At 30.2% G+C, this 24350-nt stretch overlaps 1 protein-coding gene and 1 pseudogene across 4 annotated transcripts; both read right to left on the reverse strand.

Moving 5' to 3' along the window:
* Positions 1 to 449: 449 nt before the first annotated feature.
* On the reverse strand, positions 450 to 2920 carry LOC111277878 (GDSL esterase/lipase At4g10955 pseudogene; annotated as a pseudogene). Of its 2 annotated transcripts, none has more exons than XR_016343831.1 (2): positions 2784 to 2920; positions 450 to 1941 (listed from the first exon to the last, which is right to left on the reverse strand). The product of XR_016343831.1 is annotated as a GDSL esterase/lipase At4g10955 pseudogene, transcript variant X1 (transcript). The 2 variants fall into 2 exon arrangements; XR_016343832.1 differs by having other exon boundaries at positions 586 to 1935; positions 2784 to 2906.
* Positions 2921 to 21842: 18922 nt separating this feature from the next.
* Positions 21843 to 24182, reverse strand: LOC149518241 (protein LEAD-SENSITIVE 1-like). Of its 2 annotated transcripts, none has more exons than XM_089764384.1 (2): positions 24052 to 24182; positions 21843 to 22626 (listed from the first exon to the last, which is right to left on the reverse strand). In XM_089764384.1, exons 1-2 carry the CDS (start codon positions 24131 to 24133, stop codon positions 22145 to 22147), a joined length of 564 nt encoding a protein of 187 aa, XP_089620510.1. In that variant the 5' UTR covers positions 24134 to 24182; the 3' UTR covers positions 21843 to 22144. The 2 variants fall into 2 exon arrangements, 1 of the variants encoding a protein (XP_089620510.1); XR_016343833.1 differs by having other exon boundaries at positions 22486 to 23929; positions 24052 to 24160.
* Positions 24183 to 24350: the final 168 nt, after the last annotated feature.

Consider the following 24350-nt stretch of genomic DNA (forward strand, 5'->3'; position numbering starts at 1 on the left):
GAAATTCAAGCTGGGGTATTATGTAAAATCGGCCCCATAACAAATTCAGACAAGTATCAATGGAATTAAGCCATTCAAGCCAGGAGTGGAGAATCGAATAACTATGAGGAAAATGTTATTACGCAACCCAAAATGCATCGTTGCTGAATCATCTGCCTTATTATGGTGACCATGACACTACAAGTGATGAGTGAAGAGTGAACGCTTGCATATATGCGTAACGCAAGCTAATATATCCGAGTTTCTTTTTGCAGTGTTGTAATAATCGAATCGGCCAACCGATTCAATCGGTAATCAATAGTATTTCCAATCCAATTAGGCTATTTGAACAGGGGGTTAATCGTACCGAACCATTATTTTTAATATATTAAATAAATCTTTCAGATACTGATAATAAAATATAAACCTGATCGAATGCCATTAAACACATGACAGGAGTTAGTCCAATATACAAAACCCTTTTTCATTTCCAGTAATATAGTACAATCTTACTACAACCAGGCAAAGACGGGCACACTCAAACTCAAACAAGTCTCAGGAAATTATTATTGTGATTTGTAGCAAATTATATATTATAGATTTTCATTTTTCATTTTTTTTAAAGACGAGTTGTAAAGCCTACAGTATTATTCCTGAGATAATCGGCTGGCATCAAGCAGTTGATGACACGAAGAAGACAATGCAATCTATGTTTCCTTAATCCACTGCAATGAAAACCACAAAGTACTATTAGTACTTGTAAACACTGCACCTCAAGTTCAGGTCAGGCCTCCACCACTGGTATAGACCATGAGCTTGCATGATATCTGGTGGAGGATTTAGATTCACTGTCAGATTTGCAGAAGGAAGCAGATGCAACGGTTCCGAAGTTTCGACACCTTTTATTCCCACCGCACTCATAAATAGATTTGCCAGTGAGTGCTGGCTTGTTATCCTCGAAATAGCCCCGGCCCCAATATTTTCCAGCTTTCTCCTGTGCTCGAAATAACCGATATATTCAGCGCATATGGGGTCTTTCTGATTCACAAATAGGCATGGGATCCATCCAGATATAGCAGCGAATGAATCTTCATATCCATTTCCATTCCTTGAATTGTTATTGTTACCATTTGTAGCAGCAGCAAACGCAAGTCCAGCCTTGATTACAGTGCCTGCAAATCGAAGTCCATGTCTCACTTTCTTATCTTTGATTATCTCAATTGGGGGAGATACGAATGGCGGGTTAAAGAGGAAAGCTTCCAAGGAATAGCCTGTCTTGGCCATAGTCTTTCCAGCAAGCATTGCCATGGCTGCTCCTAGGGAATGACCAGTTAACCAGACATTTGAACCACGCACAGCGAAAACCACTTCTCGAACAGCTTTTATGGCAATCGCAAAGCGAGTAGTCTGGTGGAGTCCATTTCGGATTACATCGATATCCAAGTCAAGATCTCTCGCAAAGGAGTCTCGTTTCATTAAGGTACCTCGGAAGGCAATTACATAGCGAGGGCTCCTATCAATTGTACGATGATATGCATAAGGTGGAGGATTATATTCAAAAATGGCACCGAACATGGAATTATCATCATCATCAACAAGCTGATGAGTCAACTTGAAGTGGAAAAACTCCCACCAAGAAGGAGCAAGACATTGAGAACCTTTACGTCTTGCCTGGCGATCACTTTCCAGCACGTAGACACCCCCAACTAAACAGGCTGCTACAGACCTCCGATGATGTGCATTGTTCCAATCTATACTATTTAGGTGTGAGGGCCCCGAAAAGCTAAAATGTTCACTTCCAGAGTCCATTATAACACCTGAAATTCTTGTTTTTTCTTGTTGATTTCCACGATTATTGCTGAGAGTTTGGTGCAATTAAACCAAATGTGGATGATGATTAATGAAGATTTGAAATAATTTTGATGCGGTTTGTTGGGGAGACATGCACAAGAGCTACTGTCTCTGCCATAGGACACAATTGTTAGTATTTTTTTTATGAAAATGTACAATTAAAATTTACAATCACAGATTCACAGTTAAAAACCGACAACACATAACAAACATAACTATTATATTTAAAAATTAATGAAAAAACCAAATAAACTAATTACACCCTGTATATATAACTAGAAAAAAAGAAAACATAGGAGTTCAATTATTTTTTCTCACTTTTCCACACTAACCAAAACACCAAAAGATAAAATTCAAAAAAAAATTTATTTTATTTTCCTTCAATATTTTATTTATGATAATAAAGTTGTGATTGAATTAATATCAAATTACTTAATGAATATCAATCCTTAATTACAATCAGAAGTCAAAGTCTATTACTTATGGTGTTTTTCATTTCACATGTTTATTTTTTTAGTTATTTTTTAAAAACAATCAATTATTTATATTTTAAAAGTATAATTCATAAAAGGTAAATTCCATCAAATCTCTTGTGGTTTAAACTTTTCTCACATATTATTTATATTTTGAAAGAACAATAGTTATTTTAAATGTATTAATAACATATAACAGATATGTAACACACAAAAATAACAAATATTTATGTATTTTATATATAGTACTAAGGAAGTAGAAGAATAATCAAGGTTCCCCAAGTCTTAGGGTTTTCCTTATAGAATAAGCAATAAATAAATAAAACAGATAAACAAAAGCAAGAATGATAGAAAAAGAGTGAAATAAATGACAGCAGTTGCGTGAACTATATATTAATAGAATGCTAGAATCTTAATTTTAATGAGTAAGATTTAAATCTTTATAATCTCAAATAAAAAAATGAGAAAAAGAGAGAATACCAAGATAGGATTAGTGGAGAAATAAACTTGTTATAAGTAAAATCGTGATCACCCGATGAACGCATCCCTCCTTACAATTCTCATCCTAATTTCTTCTTTTGAACTTTGGAGTTCAGTTTGTCTGCTTTCTTTGTAATAAACACAACCAATTTATAGATGGGAGAAAGATGTCTGGGAACCAAATAATAAAGAACGGTAAGAACGAATAAGAATATTAAAGAAAAATAAAATAAAATTGGATATACCAAATTCTCATCTATACATTTTTTTAACATACAAAAAAAAAAATGTTCTATACATATCTAATAAGAGGAATATAATTTAAAAAAAAAAAGAATAAATAAGCCAATGAATCGTGTGTCGAATCCATACTTAATTGACTACTATTTAATGGGAGAATGCACTATAGCTTTTGTTTGGGTTGAACGAAAAAAAAATATAACAGAAGTGAACTTTAGATAAGAAGGTTATTATTTTGGGTCTAAGAGGAGAGAAAACATGCAAGACTCAAGTACTACTTAAATATTTTATCCAATTTCATAAACCTCAAAAAGAAATAATTATCTAAATTGCATGTGTTATAGCATAAGCTTATATGAAAAGATTTTTTAAATTAGACAATTATATGTTATTTTTGTAATCAAGTAATTAAATTTGTTAATTACACTATAATATGATAAATTAAGAGAATCATAATTATTGTTTCATTGATTGAAAAAAATTGACACTTAACTCAATTTATTCACATAATCATTTTTAAAAAGTTATATTTAATAATTTTAATTATTAAATTTTAATATCTATAATTCTTTTTTTCAAACATCATGACCTTTTTTATATTAAAAATAAAATAATAAATTAAAGCGGAAATACGGTACGAGAATCAAATTGCTAAGGTAAGAAGAAATATATTCCTCTTGCCAAAAAGAAAAAGGAAATTGTTCTCATCTAAAGCCAATGCCATATTGAAGAATCACTTAGGCTTACCATGCTGCGGGTGTGAACTGTGACGTAATATAGGAGTCGTATGTGTATTTACATATAAATATATATTACATATGTGAAAAATAGAATTAATCAAATAATGGTTAATAATTTTTACCTAACGAACCAAGATGGTGCCAAAAAAAAAAAAAGTTTGCTATATAAAGGGTATGTTAGTCATATTAACAGCTTTTTTTTTCCACAAAATTAATCTAAATTAAATAGTAAGGATTAATTTTATTAAAGCGACAATTTGTCTAAATACAATATGAGAACAAATCAAATGAAACAGTTCATCCTTTTCATTGAAAAATGTGCATGTAAAAAAATATTAACAAATATTTATCATTTAATAATCATATATAATTAATTGGTAATTAATTATTTTTTTTAAAAAAATAATTGCATTTTTGCACTTAACATGAATTAATTGTTTTAGACAATTTTTTAAATATAATTAAAGATTTTCTTGAGGTTATATTTATAATCAAGTATTAGATTCTTACAATCAATTATTAATTATTGAATAATCAACTGATAGTTTATAACTTAACAAAATAATTAAACCCATGTACCGGAGGATTTAAACCTAAAACCTCAAGATTTTAGAGCTTCCTAGTTGCCATTAAATTAAAGTCTCATCAGTACAGTATAATTAACATTAAATCCAAACTCAACCAAACTAAAATTAAAAAAAAAAAAAGCCCTTATATGTTGCTTTTGATAAGGATCAAGATAATTCCAAATTAAAATCTTAGATAAGGTTATCATTATAATTAGCTTGAATTTATTTCAAATTACAGATTAGTTTATCTTGTAGAAATCCAAATATATACATCTCCTATATAAATAATTATAAAGTTCTATCCTGACGTTGAAGTCAAGTGAGTGAGATTATTCTCATGATTTATTCTTCGTTTATTTTCTGTTTTATATTCTCTTGTATTCAGCTTTAGGTTTAGCAACTACGCATAAACTAAAGAATCGGCACCTTGTCCAGTCTAGCTATATGGATGGTCTAACATAATCTGCACATGGCGTTTGAATTCTTGCAGATGCTAATTTTGGCATCCATTCACAGTCATCGAAACTTTGTAAGTGTCAATTTCTTATCAGGTGCATTGGCCGGTTGTTCTTGGCAATTTTATTCTGTAATAAGAAAATGATAGCCACTACAGATTCATGTTCTTTCTCAAAAGAATACATAATGTCTCTTTTTCACATAAATGTGGCTCAGGATTCATATTGTTCAAGTAGGCAGTAGTTCAAAATCCTCTAAACTCATCAAAATTCAAAACATTTAATATCATCCAATTCTAATCAAAATTTACACTCGCAAATTTAATGATTTTTCGCTTACACAACAAAAGTATTTTAAAAGGATTTTTGTTTTGAGTATCCTAATTAAGGGCACTCTTTAAATCTAATTAAAATACTATTTAAAATAATATTCTTGTTTTTGTATTAAATGTGAGAGTTGACAGTTAAAATTATTATGCATTTCAAGACATTGAAAAAAAAAATACTTATTAATAACTTTATAGAGTGTTCGTTAGGCACTTGTTAACAAAATTCATTTAAAAAAAAAGATCTATTGAGTAAAAGTTTTTGATAGGTTTTGAGTCAATTTCTCTCATGATTTTGAGCCAAACCAAACCAAAACAAGAGAAAAGGGCTTTAATCTTGCTGGTCAATTAATGCGTTAAATGACAACAATTTATTTATTGATACATATATTAATATATTGATACAAGATAAAGAGAGTAATAAATTACAAACCTTGGACCATTATCAAGTATCAACATCACACCGCACCCTATTTGACATTGCAAAGCCTAAAATGAAGCATTTCTAGAAGTTGCGTAACAAAAATATAGCCGCAAATCGAGCACATTCCTTCACTTTCTTGAACCCTTCATCATTCAATGTTCTCTTTGACGCGTCTGCGATACAACTTTTAAAATACTAAAAACGACAGCAGTACCAGCCAAGCCGAATCCTATGGCCTGATTGCTCGTGCCCTTACCCATTTTGCAGTAGTTTGCAAAGCTCTCGCAGTTGTTAAAAAGCAAGTTGTAATCACCGAAAGATTTGCTGTTGAGGTAATAAAATGCTGTCTGAATAACCTGATCAGGAGGATACGAAGCACAACAACTGCAAGTGCCCTTCTTTGAAAAAATATATTCCAAGTAGGAGACATCGTATTCGTAGACATAGAGTGAGCTACCTTCAAAGCAATCGATGCAGGTTATGACAATTCCCGTATTATGATGCGTGTAAAAACATCTCTTGCATTGTGATTTAGGTGCACTGCTGCTTTTCTTGTTAAATCCATAGAAATGAATGACTGCATCGTCTATTTCTTTTTCTTCTCCAGTATTGTACGGGTTAGTGACCGTGGCTTTGCCCACATATATTCCTGGAGTCAAATTAAGCAAGGAAAATTGAGAAAGCAATAAAGATCTGTTTCATTCATGGAAAATGTTAGGGAAAAGAAAATATCAAGGAAATTTTAAATGAAAGAAAAAAAATAAAATTTCTTACTTTCTTTGAATTATGATGAAAGTACAAAAGAAAATATGGAGAAAATTTCTTTGCATGCATATGTTTGTCAATGAAAGAGAAAAAGATTTAAATCCCAAATAATCAAATTATTTTAAAAAATTATTGTTAGAAAATTTTCCTTATAATCTTTTTGGTATGCAATATATGAAAGAGTTACAAATACTTACTAAATATCACTTTTAAAAATAATTATATTAATTAACTGAATTAAATTTTGATTTAAATTTTTTTTATAATTGTTTTATCCCTCCAATCAAAGAAAAAGATTGTATAGATATTAAACACCTCCTTGAAGTTGACTTTTCTCCGAAGTATAATGTCCAAAAATAATCGGAGAGAAAGCCAAGGATGGTTCAGAAAGAAAAAGCCCAAAATGCTACACATTCGAAAGCAAATACGTTTTTCAACCTCCCACAATTACATCTTCTGCAGCTGAAAATTAAATTTTCTGCAGCAGTTCACGTTATTGTCTTCCACTTCGGCAACCAGAGCCGCCATTCCTCCCTCTTTCCACGCCGAGTAGCCTGCAATCAAAGCGGCAAAGCCATGTCTTCCTTTCAAGGTGGAGTGGTTGTTTTATGGTCGTGAAAGCAAAGAAGAGACAAGCTGACCTCGAAAAATTTTCCCCTTTTTTCTTCCATTTTCCTCGCATTTTTTCAGGGATATTAAAACATTATTTTACCCCGTTTTTTCCTTTTTAAACTTTTCCTCTGTCTTTTCTCCTAAGCCAAACATGAAGATATAAAATTCCTGGATTTTGGTTTCCTTTCCCTTCTATTTTCCCTGGTACCAAACATGGCCTTAGGGAAAACATGAAGAAATGGAAAGGGTAGAAGAATTAAATTTATAGTTTCCCTAAACTAAGTATGGTTGATCAAGTGCTATATATTAAAAGAAATAAGCATGTAATTAATACATTATTTTTTCTTGAATTTGATAAAAATAATACATTAAATGCAAATTTCCCGCCCGTTGACCAAAATAAAAAATATATATATAGATATATACCGTGGTGATAGTATAGGCCTCCACTACAATCAGTAAAGATATGATCACCTCGTCAGAGGGAGCACCTAGCAATTGTCATCTTCCTTCTTCGGTTCTTCTATCTCCTCTTTAATTATCTCCGCTTTCGTAATAAACGCTGCAAATATATATATATATATATATATAAAAGTTATTGCAATCATACAATTAAAACAGACAATCTACAGCTCAAAATTGGAGAATAAGATAAGGTAAAAACAAACTGCTTAATATCAATAATCCTTTTTTCGAATATTAATCAGTGGTAGTGGAATGCATTATTACTGTATTTGGATGGGAAACAATTGTAGTGGAAAGAATTTTTTTTTTTTTTTTTTAAGATCAAATTCGGACTCTGCAGTCGGATTTTTTTTTTTCGAGAATTCATAGAGATCTCAAGAATAGAATGTGTTGGGCTTGTTTTCCTTTACATGGAGGTGACCTAAATCAAAGCCCATTCACCAAGGACTTTTTAACCCTTTCATACTTGGTTATAAGGTTTTAAGTCTTTATATGACCGAAAAAGAAATAAGAGTGATGTGGCGGTAATAAAAAAGAAGGGAGAAAAAAGAGGTTTTCAATTTTTTTTTTTTTGAGAATTCAAGAATAGAATGGAGAATATATAAAGCCAGAAGAAAAGTTTCTTATCACAAAAAAAATCTTGTAGGGAACTGAGATTTGAGGAGCAAAATATATTTTTTGTTGGATTTTGAATAAATATTCTTTAAAATGTTAGAGCACCAAGAAAGCATTCAATGCTCTTTCGATGATGCTTCTTTTGAACCTTTGATCTGTTACAATTTGGTATCAGAGATTTTGATTAATTTCTCCTAATCTAAACCAAATTTATCACCTATCTTTGATTAAACAGGCCGTGAATAAAGAATATTACTACTTATTCTTTAGTTTTTTATACTTAAAATTATCAGAATTTAAATTTTAATAATTGAAATTAAAAATTTAGTATTCTACTAATCGATACGCAACTGTTGGCATTCTACTACTATCTCTTTTTACAGTGTAGCTAGATCAAAACCAAGGATACCAAAAATTTTGAAGAGGGCTGAGGACCTCAGACATCCAATAATTTCATAAGCCCTCAGACATCAATCAGTATATATGTGGTCACCCGTTTGAGGGCATCACGTCTCACATCCCTAAATTTTTTTTTTTTATAATTGCCAAAAAAATCCCTTTGTGTATATGCTTATATATAAATATATAAATATTGGAAATCAAGAGAGTGAATCCAAAGCTGGTGACAAGAATTGATAATGAACAATCCCTATATCTAACTCTAGCGATTAGTGATATCCTTAGGGGTTTAATTTTGTGTTGAGAGAAAGTTAATATTTAAGTCAGTTGATGCTGCAGCTTTATATACAGGTCCAGATCCCTTGTTTAGGCTTTGACTTAAACCGGGAAAAAGGGGAAAAAATTACACAAAAGGTTAAGAAGCCTGGTCAAAATGTCACATCAAGCGTTTAAAAAAGATATACTAATCTCATATTAGATAGAAAAAGGAAGGTAGTTAAGCATCTAAGCATTAGCATTGCACATCCCAATAAACCGATTTTGTGAGAAGAGATTAGTGATCACGTGACAAGGCCAACCCTTGACTCATCCAACTCCACAACAACGCCCCATGGAGGTAGACGAAGTGGGCTAGTTGATTACTTAATAAGATGCCAAGATAAGACACGATAACAAAGTCCTAATTATGCCAATCACTCCCAAAAAGAACAAGCGAGATGACAGCCACGATGAGAGCATCACCAAGGACACTTCTAGTTTCTTCAATGACGACAATTGCCCCACTAACACGTCTAATATAGCTAATACTTGCACTTGCTGTGCCAATAACAGCATCAGCATAAGATAGCGGGATTTACATTTGCTGAGTGACCTACAAAGAAAAGAAACAGAAAACTTAACATTTTAGGATCTAGGTTGTTCAAGCAGGCGAAAACTGTTAATTGACTTAAAATTTTAATTGGTATCAATTTGAAGATCATCAAGATAATGTAATTATTGAAGTGATTTTATTATTAAAATGATCTTATTACTCTGTAATTTAAAATCATTTTGTTTGATTAACAATTATTAATTTATAAGAATAAAGATATAAGTATTATTAATTACATTTTTTCTTGAATTTAATGAAAATAATACATTAAATGCAAATTTCCCTTTGAAAAAAGTAAAAAATATATATATTGATATATACATGGTGAAAGTATCTGTCTCCTCTACACTTAGTAAAGATATGATCACCTCGTCAGGTCGAGTCTCTTGTACAGGTTTCTTCTTCCTTTTTCAGTTCTTCTATCTCCTTTTTAATTGTCCTGCTTTCATAATAAACGCCGCAAATATATATATATATAGGGGTTATTGCAATCATACAATTAAAACAGACAATCTACGGCTTAAAATTGGAGAATAAAATAAAGTAAAACAAACTGCTTAATATCAAAAGTCCTACTTTCGAATATTAATAAGTGGTAGTGGAAAGCATCATTATTGTATTTGGATGAGAAACAACTGAAGTAGAGAGAATTTTTTTTTTAAAGATCAAATTCCGACTCTTCAGTGGGATTTTCTTTTTTTCTTTTGAGAATTCATAGAGAATTCGAGAATAAAATGGAGAATCAATAAAGCTAGAAGAAAAGTTTCTTATCAAAAAATTAAAAAAAAATTATCTTGAATTGAATAGATATTCTCTGAAATGATGGAGCACCAAGAAAAGCATTGAAAACTCATTTGATGATGCTTGTGTTGGGATTTGCCTTGAATCTTAGAATCTTACATCGAAAGTTAAATGAATTTGAGTTTGTCTTGTATCCCACATTAGAAGTTTAGTAAAGGTATAGTAAAGGTATAAAGGGTTTTACCCTTATAAATAAGATGTTTTGGTTTTAGTTTGGTAACCCCAAAGAGTTAGACACTAAGAGAATAGCTAAGTGAATAGGCTATTAAAGGGTGTAATAGGGTTTTGGGTTAAGTTTTGAGTAAAGAGTTTTAGGAGACTTTTCTCATTCTAAAAGTCTCACAATTGTAAAGATTTATTTGATAGTGGATTAGGTTTGGAGTAGGCTATTTTGAGTTGGGCTGAACTAAATATATTTGTGTGTTTTTATTCTTGATTTGAGCTTGTTATTTTGTGTGTGGTTGCAGTGCGTGGGTGTTGTTTTTCTCAACAAATGGTATCAGAGTGAGGTTCGAGGTTTAAGGTTCATGGGCCTAAGAGATCGTGAAGCAGTGTTTGAAGATGTCTGAAGAAGGTATGTCTGGTATGTCTATGCCTAAGTTTGAGATTCCGTTATTTGATGGAAAGAGTAATTTTATGTTATGGCAAAGTACAATTCAAGATCTATTAGTACAACAAGGATTGGATCAGGCATTAGAGAATAGTAAGCCTGAGGGAATGTCTAACGCTAATTGGAATAGGATTCAGAAGAAAGCTGTTAATACTATTAGATTAGCGCTAGCTCCAGAGGTAAAATACAGTGTGTTGACTGAAAGTACTCCAAAGAGTTTGTGGGATAAACTTGAAGGTATTTATGCTTCGAAGTCGTTGACTAATAGATTATGTTTGAAGATGGATCTGTATTCTCTGAAGATGGAAGAAGGTATGAATCTTCATAATCACCTAAATGAGTTTAATAGATTGGTTTCTTAATTACTAGCGATTTCTGTTGATGAGTTAAAAGATGAAGAGAAGGCTTTAATTTTGCTGTCATCTTTGCCCAAGTCTTATAGGCCTTTAGTTCAAACTGTGTTGGTGGGTAGGTCTACTTTGAAGTTAGATGATGTGACTGCCTTGTTGCGTGAGAATGAAAGGTTTATGGGAGCTCAGAACTCATCACCTGGGGGGAGTACACTAGCTGTAGAGGGTTTTGATCGAGGGAGGACTCAAAAGAGGATTGATGGATCAAGATGGAGATCCAAGTCAAGAGATAAAGATTACAGTGATGTAGAATGTTATTATTGTGGTGAGAAGGGACATATCCAAATGCGTTGCAGGAAGCTGAGAAGGGATATGGCTGCTTTCAAAAGGGCGAATGATGAGAAGAAATTAGATGAAGAAAAGAGTGATATTGCTACTATTGTGTCTGATGATGATGATGTTGTTTTGACAACTTGTGTGGATGAGACCCAGACTTTGAAAAGTGATAAAGGTTGGGTTTTAGATTCAACTGCTACAGTTCATGTTTGCAATAATAAGAGTTACTTTATGGAATTTGATGAGAATGAAAAGTATGGAGATATTGTGGTTGCTAACAAAGAAAAGGTGCAGATTCAAGGCATTGGGAATGTTCGCCTTAGATCTCACGATGGTGTTATTAGGATGCTTCGTCATGTAAGGTATGTACCAAGTTGTCACTACAATTTGATTGCTTTGGGTGAGTTAGCTTCTCGGGGGTACACATATTATGGTAGTAATGATTGGTTAAAAGTGTACAAGAATGGTAGTGTGATTCTACAAGGGAATAGGGTCAATAATCATTTGTACATGTTTGATGGAGGCTCAGTTGCTGAGATGCCTGTGATGAAAGAAAAAAAGAAAGGTAAGCATGTTAGCTTTGCAGATACTATTGAAGTATTTAGAGATTCAAGTCAAGGGAGGATTTGTTGGGATTTGCCTTGAATTTCAGAATCCCACATCGAAAGTTAAATGAATTTGAGTTTGTCTTGTATCCCACATTAGAAGTTTAGTAAAGGTATAGTAAAGGTATAAAGGGTTTCAACCTTATAAATAAGATGTTTTGGTTTTAGTTTGGTTACCCCAAAGAGTTAGACACCAAGAGAATAGCTAAGTGAGTAGGCTATTAAAGGGTGTAATTGGGTTTTGGGTTAAGTTTTGAGTAAGGAGTTTTAGGAGACTTTTCTCATTCTAAAAGTCTCACAATTGTAAAGATTTATTTGATAGTGGATTAGGTTTGGAGTAGGTCATTTTGAGTTGGCTGAACCAAATATATTTGTGTGTTTTTATTATTGATTTGAGCTTGTTATTTTGTGTGTGGTTGCCAAATATATTTGTGTGTTTTTATTCTTGATTTGAGCTTGTTATTTTGTGTGTGATTGCTGCGCGTGGGTGTTGTTTTTCCCAATAGCTTGTTCTGAGCCTTTGATCTATTACAATTTGGTATCAAAGATTTTGATTAATTTCCTCTAATCTAAACCAAATTCATCATCTATCTTTAATTAAGCAGGCCGCGATTAAATAATACTATTTTTCTTTTTTCTGTTTTACATTTAAATCTATCATAATTGGAATTTTAATCATTAAAATTAAAAATTCAATATTGAATCAACAAATACGCAGCGGTTGGCATGCTACTAATATCTCTAATTACAACATAGCTAGATTGAAACCAAAGATACCAAAAATTTTGAAGAGGCCTAAGGACCTCAGACATCACAATAATTTCATAAGCCCTCTGACATCGATCGGTATAGATGTGGTCACCCTGTCTGAGGGCATCACGTCTCACATCCTTCTTAATTTCTTTTATTTTTAATTGCCAAAGAAAACTCTTTGTATATATGCTGATATATAAATATTGGAAATCAAGGCAGTGAATCCAAAGCTGGTGATGATAATTGATAATGAACAATCCCTATGTCTAACTCTACCAATTAGTGATATCCTTTGGGTTTAATTATGTGTTGAGAGAATTAACCTATACATAAAATATGAAAAGGTTATTATAGCTTCAACAAGACAATAATAAATTAAAGAATGGATACGTTGTCCATGGGTGGGTCTAACTTGAACTGCACATGGCTTGTGAATCCTTGTAGATATTAATTTAAGCATAACTTCCAAGCCTAAATTGTGCGGAATTGGCATCGATCAACAATAATCGTAAGTGTCAATTCTCTTATCTGGTCCACTATGAATCATGTTCTTTATCAAAATTTTAAAACAAACGATTCGAAAAAGGGGTGTCCTTTTCATGTAAAAATGGCTCGGCATTCATATATTGTTCGGCTAAAGGACCATAAAAATTTTAGAACCTCTTAGCTGACAAATTCACTGTTAAAATCATTTGTCAAAAATTTTAGCTAGCAGCTTATAATACCCTCAACCCTATACTGAAAAAATTTTAAAATCCACTATGATATATATGTAAAATTTTAATCTATATTTGTAAGATATCATTTATGAGATAAAATTATAAATTTTGAATCAAAATAGGTAATATCTCACAAATTGAATACGAGTCTTTATAGATTTTGAAAACTCTCAAACAAAGCAAAGAAAGATGCCCATTCAGAGGTTTGTTTATTGTCCGGTAACAGGGTCAGACCACAAAATTCAAAACTTAATGCCAGCTCAATTCTGATCAATTTTACAATTTTAAAGAAAAAAGTAAGGTTATACAATAATTTTGTGTTAGTGCACTTGCACATTTGAAATCCAAACTTTACGAAGCATATCACCTAAAATTTTTTTATTATAACATTATAATTATCTAATCATAATAAAAAATTATGCAAAGATATACTACTTATAAGTATGAGTTTTATATGAAATTTTTATAGACTCTACATGATTTTGAATTATGATTGTAAGTGAAATACTCTATAACTCTACATAAAACTAGAGATGAGAAAAGAAATTAAAAAAATTGAAAATTGATTCAAAATTATAATATTCGGTTCAATTTAAATTGACTTTTTCTTATTCGGATCAAATTAAATTTGAATATTAAATATATATATTAAATTCAAATCAAATTTTATATTGAAAAGTGAAAAACGAAAAAAAAACCTGAACTGAACCGAATAATATATTTTTATTAATTTATATATTTTTTAAATTTTTATAAAATAAAAATAATTATTTTATATCAAAATATATTAAAATATATTATAATTTTATATTAAAATAATATCAAAAATCGATAAATCAAACCGAACCGAATCAATAAAATTTGATTCAGTTCAAATCGAATCGAATAAAAGGTCATTTCAAATTTAGATCAAATTTTAAAATTTATAATATTATACATTATTAAAAAAAAAAAAAAAACCAAATCCAATGTGATACAAACCACTATCACCCTTACATAAAATCATCTAATTTAGCCAAAACTGCGTCAAAAGTGTCTTTTATATTTTTCAAAACATGAGGGAGGTTGGGCTATGGCTAAATATACTTAGCCAACCTTTCTCATAAGGTTGATCCAAAACCAAAAATAGTGGATGGTGTCAAATTCCTCCAAACAAAAGGAAAAAGTTTGAATCTCAATGGTTTAAATAAAAACTACTAATATATTGTTAAGTATTTAATTTAAAATTAATTAATTATGAGTAAAAAGATCTAATTTGAATATAAAATTATAAAAAAACTCAATATTTAATGGATGTGAAATAACATTATTTTAACATATATATATATCAATATATTTCTTTTTATACAAGCTAAAGAGAACAGTAAATTCAATGGTGCGTTGGTGTTGGTGTTGGTGTTGTAAGAAGGTTGAGAAAGAAATTGGTGTGTTGTTGGGGACTGTTATATAGCTTGGTGTACTATTGAGAGGTTGAGATGCATCAAAGGGGGACTGTTGAATGTATTGATGGGTTTTAACGAGGAATGCTTATTCATCTTGGGGTTTTTCATTAAGGATGGGCAATGCTATATAAGTTGGGTGGATTAGGGGTGTTTTAGACGACAAGAGAAGGGGTTGAAATCCTTTTTTTTGTTTTCTTCTTTGATTTTGGAGTCCTCTACTGGATGGTAGTGATTAGTTTTTCTCGAGGACAGTAAAAGCTGTCTGAATAACCTCAGCAGCTGGCTTGCAAGACCAAGTACTGCAAGTTCCACTCCTTTTAAGACGCAACTTCAAGTAGGAGACATCGTGTTTATAGACATAGAGCGAGTGACCTTCGAGGAAGCAATCAAGGCAGAAACTCCAGCATTTTGAGGCAGATGAAAACATCTCTGGCACTGAGCTTTAGAACCATTCTTGGTAGGTCCAAAGAAATGAATTACTGAATCGTCTATTTCTTTTTGTTCTCCATTTTTGGGGTTTGTGACCTTGGCTTTGCCCACATATATGCCTGGCCTCAAATTCAGCAAGGAAAATTAAAAGAAGAAATGGAATTGGGACTGTAGAATTAAATTTATAGTTTCCCAAAAATCTAAGTCTATGGTCTAAAATAACAATCGTTACTCTTCAACATTGAGAGTTGCACAACATTCAAGATCCTCAAGGAGCAAAAACATAGATAGAAAATACATATAAATAAACATAGATAGAATATATATATATATATATGTACCGTGGGGATAGTATAGGCTACTGCTATCAGTATAAATGTGATCAGCTGGTTCAAGCGTGTCTCGTCTCACAGTCACTACAAAAAATTTTCCATATATTGATAGGACAGAGAACATAAAATAGAACGCTTAAAGCTTCTAAACAGAAAAAATAGCATTATCCCTATTGTGCTGAAATTTCTTCTGAAGACCTAAACGATGGAAGTTATTTATTAAATTTCCAATTTATGCTGTGGAAATTGATGATGCCATAGCCATACTATAATCTTACCTTACAAAATTAATCTTCAGAATGGTACAGAATTTACTTCTTGCTCATAAACTTGTGTACGACCTAGATGTATTCCTTGAGTTGCTGCAAGAATCACATCTAGAAATAGTTATTAATACATGTTTTAAATGTTACCACCAATTTTTCAAAAGAAATTTCTGCTCTGAACTAAATTAGGAATGTTTGCACTATGTTGATTGTGTTGTGTAATTTTACATGCTTTAATTTGTCACTGTAAAAGCATAATCAATGATGTCTAGGACATGATCTAATTATCCTTTTAGGATAATGTCCACTCAATTTGTAGTGTAGAAAGTGATTTTTGGTTTTGCTATTTAGTGTTTCATACAAATCATTGTAGAAAGTTGTGTCAAGTTTTATCTACTTCCATTCATAGTATACTCAATTATTTACTTATGCAATTGAGTAAATTTAACTCAATAATTGATGCATGTTTCTTATTTAATGATAATTTAGTAGTTAATCAATGAAAACTTAAAAGTAAATAAATATAACTTTAATAGTAATTAATCAACAATAACTTAATAGTTAATCAATGATAATTTAATAGTAAATCATTGATAATTTAATATAAAAAATGGTAACTTGATAATAAATTATGGTTAATTTTGTAATAAATCTATAATGAATTAGTAGTAAATAATCAAAAATTAAATAGTAAATCAATGATAACATAATTGTAAATTTATAATAACATAACAATAAATCATTGATAATTTATATGTAAATTATTGATAACTTAATAGTAAATCACTAATAATTTTATTGTAAATAAGTGATAATTTACTAGCAAATTAGTTAATCATTGATTACAATGTAGTAAATCATCATAAATTAATAATAAACTAGTTATAACTTTATAACAAATCATCAATAACTTAGTAGTAAATTATCAACAATTTTGTAGTAAATCAATCATAAATTAGTAGTAAATCAATACTAATTTAGTATTAAATAATGATAATTTAATAGTATAACATTAATAGCTTAGTAGTAAATCATTAATAACATAATAGTAAATCAATAATAACTTAATTGTTAATCATTGATAAATTTTTTTAAACTTGAAATTGTCAGGATTTAAATCTTGATTACTAGTAAATATGGAGCTAGAAGTTTTATCTTAGGAGACTATGATAAACCTACCAACCTATTCAATAAAAAAATTTTAGTCAAAAAATTCTAAATTTAAACAAAATAATTGTTGGAAAATCTACACACACATAACACCGATGCATACAAACAATAAAGCAAGCCCAAAACAAAAAAAAAAATACATAAATATATTCAACCCAACTCAAAATGGCCTACTCCATACTCAATCCATCAACAAATAAATTTTTATAACTATGAGGTTTTTGAAATAAGAAAAGTCACCAAAAACTCTTTACTCAAAATTTAACCCAAAACCCAATAACACCCTTTTAATAGCCTATTAACTTATCTATTCTCTTAGTGTCTAACTATCTAGAATTATCAAATTAAAACTAAAACATCTTATTTATAAGGTAAAACCCCATATACCTTTACTAAACTTTTGATACGGAATAGAAGACAAACTCAAACTCTTATAACTTCACTTAACTTTTGATATGGGATTATGAGATTCAAGGCAAACCCCAACAAATCCTTCATTGACTTGAATCTCTAAACACTTCAACAGTATTTGTAAAGCTGACACACTTGTCTCTTTTTTGTTTCTTTCATCACAGGAATCCCAGCAACTGACTCTATCAAGCATTAATTTCTAACCTTATTTCTTTGTAAAGTCACACTACCATTCTTGTACACTTTCAACCAATCATTACTACTATAATATGTGTACCCCTGAAAGCTAACTCACCCAAAGCAATCAAATTATAGCTATAACTTGATACATACCTTACATGACAAAAAGTCCTAACAACACCATTGTGAGACCTAAAGCGAATACTCTCAATGCCTAAAATCTAAACTTTTTCATTGTTGGCAACCACAATATCTCCATACTTCTCATTCTCTTCCAACTTCATAAAGCAACTCCTATCACTATTTACATAAACTGTAGTAGTTGAATCTATAACCCAACCTATATCACCTTTCAAAGTTTGAGTCTCATCCACACAAGTCATCAAAATGACATCATCATCATTAGACATTATAGCAATAGTATCACTTTTTCTTTCATCTGCTTTTTTTTCATCATTTGCCCTTTTGAAAATAGCTATATCCCTTTTTAACTTCTTGTAGCACACTTGGATGTGCCTTTTTTTACCATAATAATAACATTCTATGTCGCTATAATCTCTGTCTTTTGACTCGGATCTCCTTCTTGATCCATCAATCCTCTTTTAAGTCCTCCTTCAATCAAAACCTTCCACAGCAAGTATATTCCCTCCAAGTAATGAGTTTTATGTTTCCATAAAACTTTCATTCTCACACAATAGGACAGTCACATCATCCAACTTCAAAGTAAACCTACCCATCAACAAAGTTTAAACTAAAGGTCTATAGGACTTGTGCAAAGATGACAAACAAAATTAAAACCTTCTCTTCATCTTCTAACTCATCAACAAGAATTTTCAGCAATTGAGAAACCAATCTATTAAACCCATTCAGGTGATTATAAAAACTCATATATTCTTCCATCTTTAGAGAATACAGATCTATCATCAAATATAATTTGTTAGTTAACGACTTTGAAGCGTAAATACCCTCAAAATTATCTCACAAACTCTTTTGAGTACTCTCAGTCAACACATTATACTTTACCTCTGGGGCTAATACCAATCTAATAGTACTAACAGCTTTTTTTAAGTTTATTCCAATTACTATTAGGTATTCCTCAGGTTTATGACTCTTTAATGCCTAATCTAACCTTGTTGTACTAACAAATCTTGAATTATACTTTGTCATAACATAAAAATTATTCTTTTCATAAAATAATGGAATCTCAAACTTCGACATAGCGTACTGACATACTTTCTTCAAACATTTTGAAATACTTGCTTCATGATTTCGTAGGCTTGCCTCTCCTCTTTCCAAACCTTACTCCGATACCACTTGTTGGAAAATCAACATGCGTGCATAGCACCGACACATATAAACAAAAGACCAAGCTCAAAACAAGAATAAGAACATACAAATATATTCGGCCCAACTCAAAATGGCTTACTCAATACCTAATCCACTAACAAATAGATCTTTACAATTATGAGACTTTTGGAATGTGAAAAGTCACTAGAAACTTTACTGAAAACTTAACCCAAAAACCAATAACATCCTTTTAATAGCCTACTTAGTTAGCTATTCTCTTGGTATATAACCATCTGGGATTACCAAACTAAAACTAAAACATCTTATTTATAGAGAGTGAAACCCCTTATACATTTACTAAACTCTCAATATAGGATACAAGACAAACTCAAACTCTTATAATTTTGCATAAGTATCAATATGGGATTATGAGATTCAAGGCAAACTCTAACAATAATAATGTTATTGTATAAAAATAAAATTATCTTATATTAAAATTGAACCCGCACTTTCCTATAGGAATCAATTATTAAATATATAATGACACAAATTTTATTAATAATTAGCAAAAGTATATAATAAGTTATCAGAAGATTATAAAATTACATCAAAACGTTTACTAAACTTTTATAAAAAAATTACTAAAATTGTATTAATGGTTATCAAAGTTATATCATAAGTTACCAAAATTATATCGAAGGTTACCAAAATTTTATCAAAAGTTATCAAAATCAAAATTATATAAAAAATAGTCAAAATTTACTTATATTATACCAAAATCAAAATCAAATTAGTAGTATTTTTCATTGTTATTATTGTAAAAAAATTATTTATTGAAATGAATTTTTAGAGATAAGAATTACACATGCATGACACATGTGCCAAAAACTTGTAAATAGAAATATTGGAAATCAAGATAGTGAATCCAAAATAGGTGATGAGAATTGATAATGAACAATCCTTATGTCTAACTCTAGCGATTAGTGATATCTTTGGGGTTTAATTTTGTATTAAGAGAAAGTTAATATTTAAATAAGTTGATGTTGTATCTTTATATACAAGTCCAAATCCCTTGGTTAGGCTTTGACTTAAAAAGGGAAAAAAGCAAAATAAAAAAGACCCAAAAGGTTAAAAAAAAAAGGCAAAATGTCGTGTTAAGCGTTCAAATAGAGTAAGCAAGGTGCATTAATCACACATTAGATAGGAAAAGAAAAGTTGATGAACATATAAGTGTTGGCACTTCACACCCCAATAAACCAATTTTATAAAAAGAGGATAATGATCATGTGACAAATGGTATCAGAGCCAATCTTTAACTCATTTGACTCCACACTAAGCATCCCAGTGGAGGTAGATAGGGTGGGCCAGTCTAGCCACTTAAAAAGGTGTTTGGGTAAGGCACAATGGCAAAATCTTAACCATGCCAAGTACTCCAAAAGGGAGTGCGCAGAATGGCAGCCATGATGAGGACTCATCAAAGACACCTCTAGTTTTTTCAACGGTGACAATTGCCCCACTAGCACATTGAATATAGCTAATACTTGCACCAGCTATCCCAAGAACAACATGAACATAAGATAGCAAAATTTGCATTTGCTGAGTGACCTACAAAGAAAAGAAATAGAAAACTTAACATTTTATAATCCAATTTGTTCAAGTAAACCAAGACCATTAATTGACTTAAAACTTTAATTGGTATCAATTTGAAGATTATCATGATAATGTAATTACTGAGGTGATCTTATTACTAAAGTGATCTTATCACTCTGTGATTTGAAATTACTTTATTTGTTTAACAATCATTAATTCATAGGAATTAAAAAACATATATGATATCTTCAAAAATCAAATTTTATTTTAATTTTTTACTTCATAGAAATTTAAACTATTATTTTACTTAAAAGTATGAAAATATCCATACATATTTCAATAGTTACACAAGTTAAGATTTTAATGTTATTTAAAGATGATTTGTAAAATATGATAATATTTTATTTATTTTATATTAAAATATAATTAAATTGTTAAATTAAAAAATATATTTATTTATTAGATAAATTATGTAAAAAAACATTTGAATTAGAAAATCAAACTAATCTATTAAAATCATAGTAAAAGAAAAACAAAAAATTACATTATATAAAACATTTAAAATTTTTTAAAAAAGTACACAAATTGTTTTTGAAGTTGCTAAAATTAATATTAGTTTAAAAACTAAAATTTAAAATATAAAATAATTATAATTTTAAGAGAAAGCATGATTTTAATTCATATATTAAATAGGTAATATGAGTATTAATTGTTGAGTGATTGATTGAGGTTGTATGTTTGTAATTCTTTACAATTAGTGAATTTTTTTTCATTCATGAACGTAAGCTGATTGGACTGAATCACATTAAATTGTTACCTCTTAATTAATTGATTGATTTTTAATTTTGCTTCCACATGTATGAATATTCAATTGAATTAAAGCTTTTGTTTGCTTAACAACTGATATTAGAGTTACCATGAACCTAACATTTTTCACATAAATGTGGCTCAAGATTCTGATTGCTAAGTGGACAGTAGTTCAAAATGCTCTAAACACATCAAAACTCAAAACATTTAATATCGTCCAATTCTAATCAAATTTACAATTTACACTCCCAAATTTAGTGATTTTTCTCACATACAATAAAAGTACTTTAAAAGGATTTTTCTTTTGAGCAACCTAATTAAGGGCACTCTTTAAAATTAATTAAAATACTATTTAAAATAATATTCTTGTACTTGTATTAAATGTGAAAGTTGTAGGTTAATATTATTATGCATTTCAAACATTGAAAAAAATAAATTACTTACTAATAACTTTATAGAGTGTTCCAAAGGTACTTGTTAACAAAATTCATTTTTAAAAAGAGATTTTGAGCCAAACCAACAATCCAAACAAGAGAAAAGGGCTTGAATCTTAATGATCAATTAATGCTTTTAAATGACAACAATTTATTGATACATTTATTAATTTTTTTGTACAAAATAAAGAGAACAATAAATTACAAACCTTGGACCTCTATCATCATCCCACCCCACCCTATTTGACATTGCAAAGCCTTAAATGAAGCATTTCCAGAGGTTTAAGTAACAAAAATATAGCAGCAAATTGAGCACATTCCTTCACTTTCTTGAACCTCGCATCATTTAATTTACTCTTTAATTCCCCCATAATATACCTTTTGCAATATTATAAACGACAGCACCAGGGAAGCCTAATCCGAGTAAAACCTGATTGCTCATGGCTCTACCCGTTTTGCAGTAGGTTGCAAAGCTCTCACAGTTGTTAAAAACCAAGTTGTAATCGCCGAAGGAGTTCTTGTCGAGGAAATAAAACGCTGTCTGAATAACCCGATCAGGAGGATAAGAAGCCAAAGTGCTGCAACTGCCACTACTTTTAAAAGTAAATGTCAAGTAGGAAACGTAGTAGTCGTAGACATAGACTGCGCTACCGTCAAGGAAGCAATCGAGGCAGGTTATGATAACTCCCATATTTTGAGAAGTGTAGAAACATCTCTTGCATTGAGGTTTACAGCTGCTTTTCTTGTAAAATCCCAGGAAATGAATGACTGCATCGTCTATTTCTTGTTCTTCTCCATTATTTTTCGGGTTAGTGACTGTGGCTTTACCCACATATATGCCTGGAGTCAAATTAAGCAAGGAAAATTGAGAAAGTAACAAGGATCTGTTTGGTTTATGGAAAATGTTAGGGAAAAGACAAGGAAATTTTAAAAGAAAGGAAAAAATATAAAATTTCTTACCTTCTTTGTATTATGAGGAAAACACAAAAGAAAATGCGAAGAAAATTTCTTTTTATGCATATATTTGTCAAAGAGCAAAAGATTTAAATCTCAAAAAATCAGATTTTCTTAAAAAATTGTTGTTAGAAAATTTTTCTTATAATCCTTTTGGTATGAAATACATGAAAGAAATGCAAATACTTTTTAGATATCACATTTAAAATTAATTATATGAGTCAATGTAAAAAGAAAATTGGAGACAAAGTCAAGGAAGTTAAGAAAGAAAAAGCCCAAAATGCTACACTCATTCCGAAACAACTATGTTTTCCAACCACCCAGAAATTACATCTTCTGCATCTGAAAATTCTGCATCAGTTCACCACTTCGCAACCAGAGTCCAGAGCCGCCTCCCTCTTTTCACATCGAGTAGCCTGCAATCAAAGCGGCAAAGCCATGTCTTCCTCTCACGGTGGAGTGGTTGTTTCATGGTCGTGAAAGCAAAGAAGAGATAAGCTGACTTCGAAAAATTTTCCGCCTTTTTCTACCATTTTCCTTGCATTTTCTCAGGGATATTAAAACTACATTTTACCCTGTTTTTCCTTTTTAAAATTTTCCTGTCTTTTCCCCTTAACCAAACATGAGCCTTTGGCATCAAAAAATAGAGTTATTTTCTGTTTTTATTCTTTTAAAAAAATTAAAAAAATGAAAATGAGTTTAATAATTGAAAATGAAAATAAATTTTTAAAGAATAAAAAAATAGGTTTGAAATAGGAAAATAAAAAATTATATATTTTCTATTGTACAAATAAAGGATATATATTAGTTTTTTTCTTATATTTTGCTAGTTACCATATTTGAACAATTTTTAACGTTATTAATTAATAAATATATATTATTTTTGTCAATAATAGTAATATCCTTTAATATTTTATTTATTTCATTATTTTTGTATTTTTAAAAAATAATTTTTATTTTCATTTATCAAATATATTTTAATAAAAAAAATAAAAAATAAAAATTATTTCCTAAAAAATGAAAATACAAAATAAAAACAAACAATATTTTCTCAAACCAAACGTATTTGGTTTCTTTACCTGTTATTTTCCCTCATAACAAACATGACCTTAGGAAAAACATGAAGAAATGGAAAGGGTAGAAGAATTAAATTTATATCTTCCCAAAACCAAGTCTGGTTGAACAAGTGCTACATATTAAAAGAAATAAACATGTAATTAATACATTATTGTTTCTTGAATTTGATGAAAACAATACATTAAATGCAAATTTCCCGTTGAAAAAAATAAATAAAAAAATATAGATATATACCATGGTGATAGTATATGCCTCCGCTACAAGGAGCAAAGATATGATCAGCTCGTTCGAGCGAGTCTCTTCTAACAGGTTTCATCTTCCTTCTCCAGTTCTTCTATTTCCTTTTTAATTGTCTCTGCTTTCGTAATAAACGCTGCAAATATATATAGATGGAAAGGTTACTGCAGTCATACAATTAAAACAGACAATCTACGGCGTAAAATTGTAGAATAAAATAAAGAAAAAACAAACCGCTTAATATCAATAATCCTATTTTTTTAATATTAATAAGTGGTAGTGGAATGCATCATTAT

Source organism: Durio zibethinus, chromosome 7 (genome assembly GCF_047325235.1).
Source record: "Durio zibethinus cultivar Kanyao isolate XHJ-2024 chromosome 7, ASM4732523v1, whole genome shotgun sequence".
NCBI classification, from domain to species: domain Eukaryota; kingdom Viridiplantae; phylum Streptophyta; class Magnoliopsida; order Malvales; family Malvaceae; genus Durio; species Durio zibethinus.

Bases quoted from the DNA above. Each gene is read 5' to 3' on its own strand.
- LOC149518241 (XM_089764384.1), bottom strand. From the start codon at position 24,133: ATGAAACCTGTTAGAAGAGACTCGCTCGAACGAGCTGATCATATCTTT. The intron at 22,627-24,051 runs GTATATATCTAT...ATTTGACTCCAG, and splicing joins AGGCATATACTATCACCATG to GCATATATGTGGGTAAAGCC.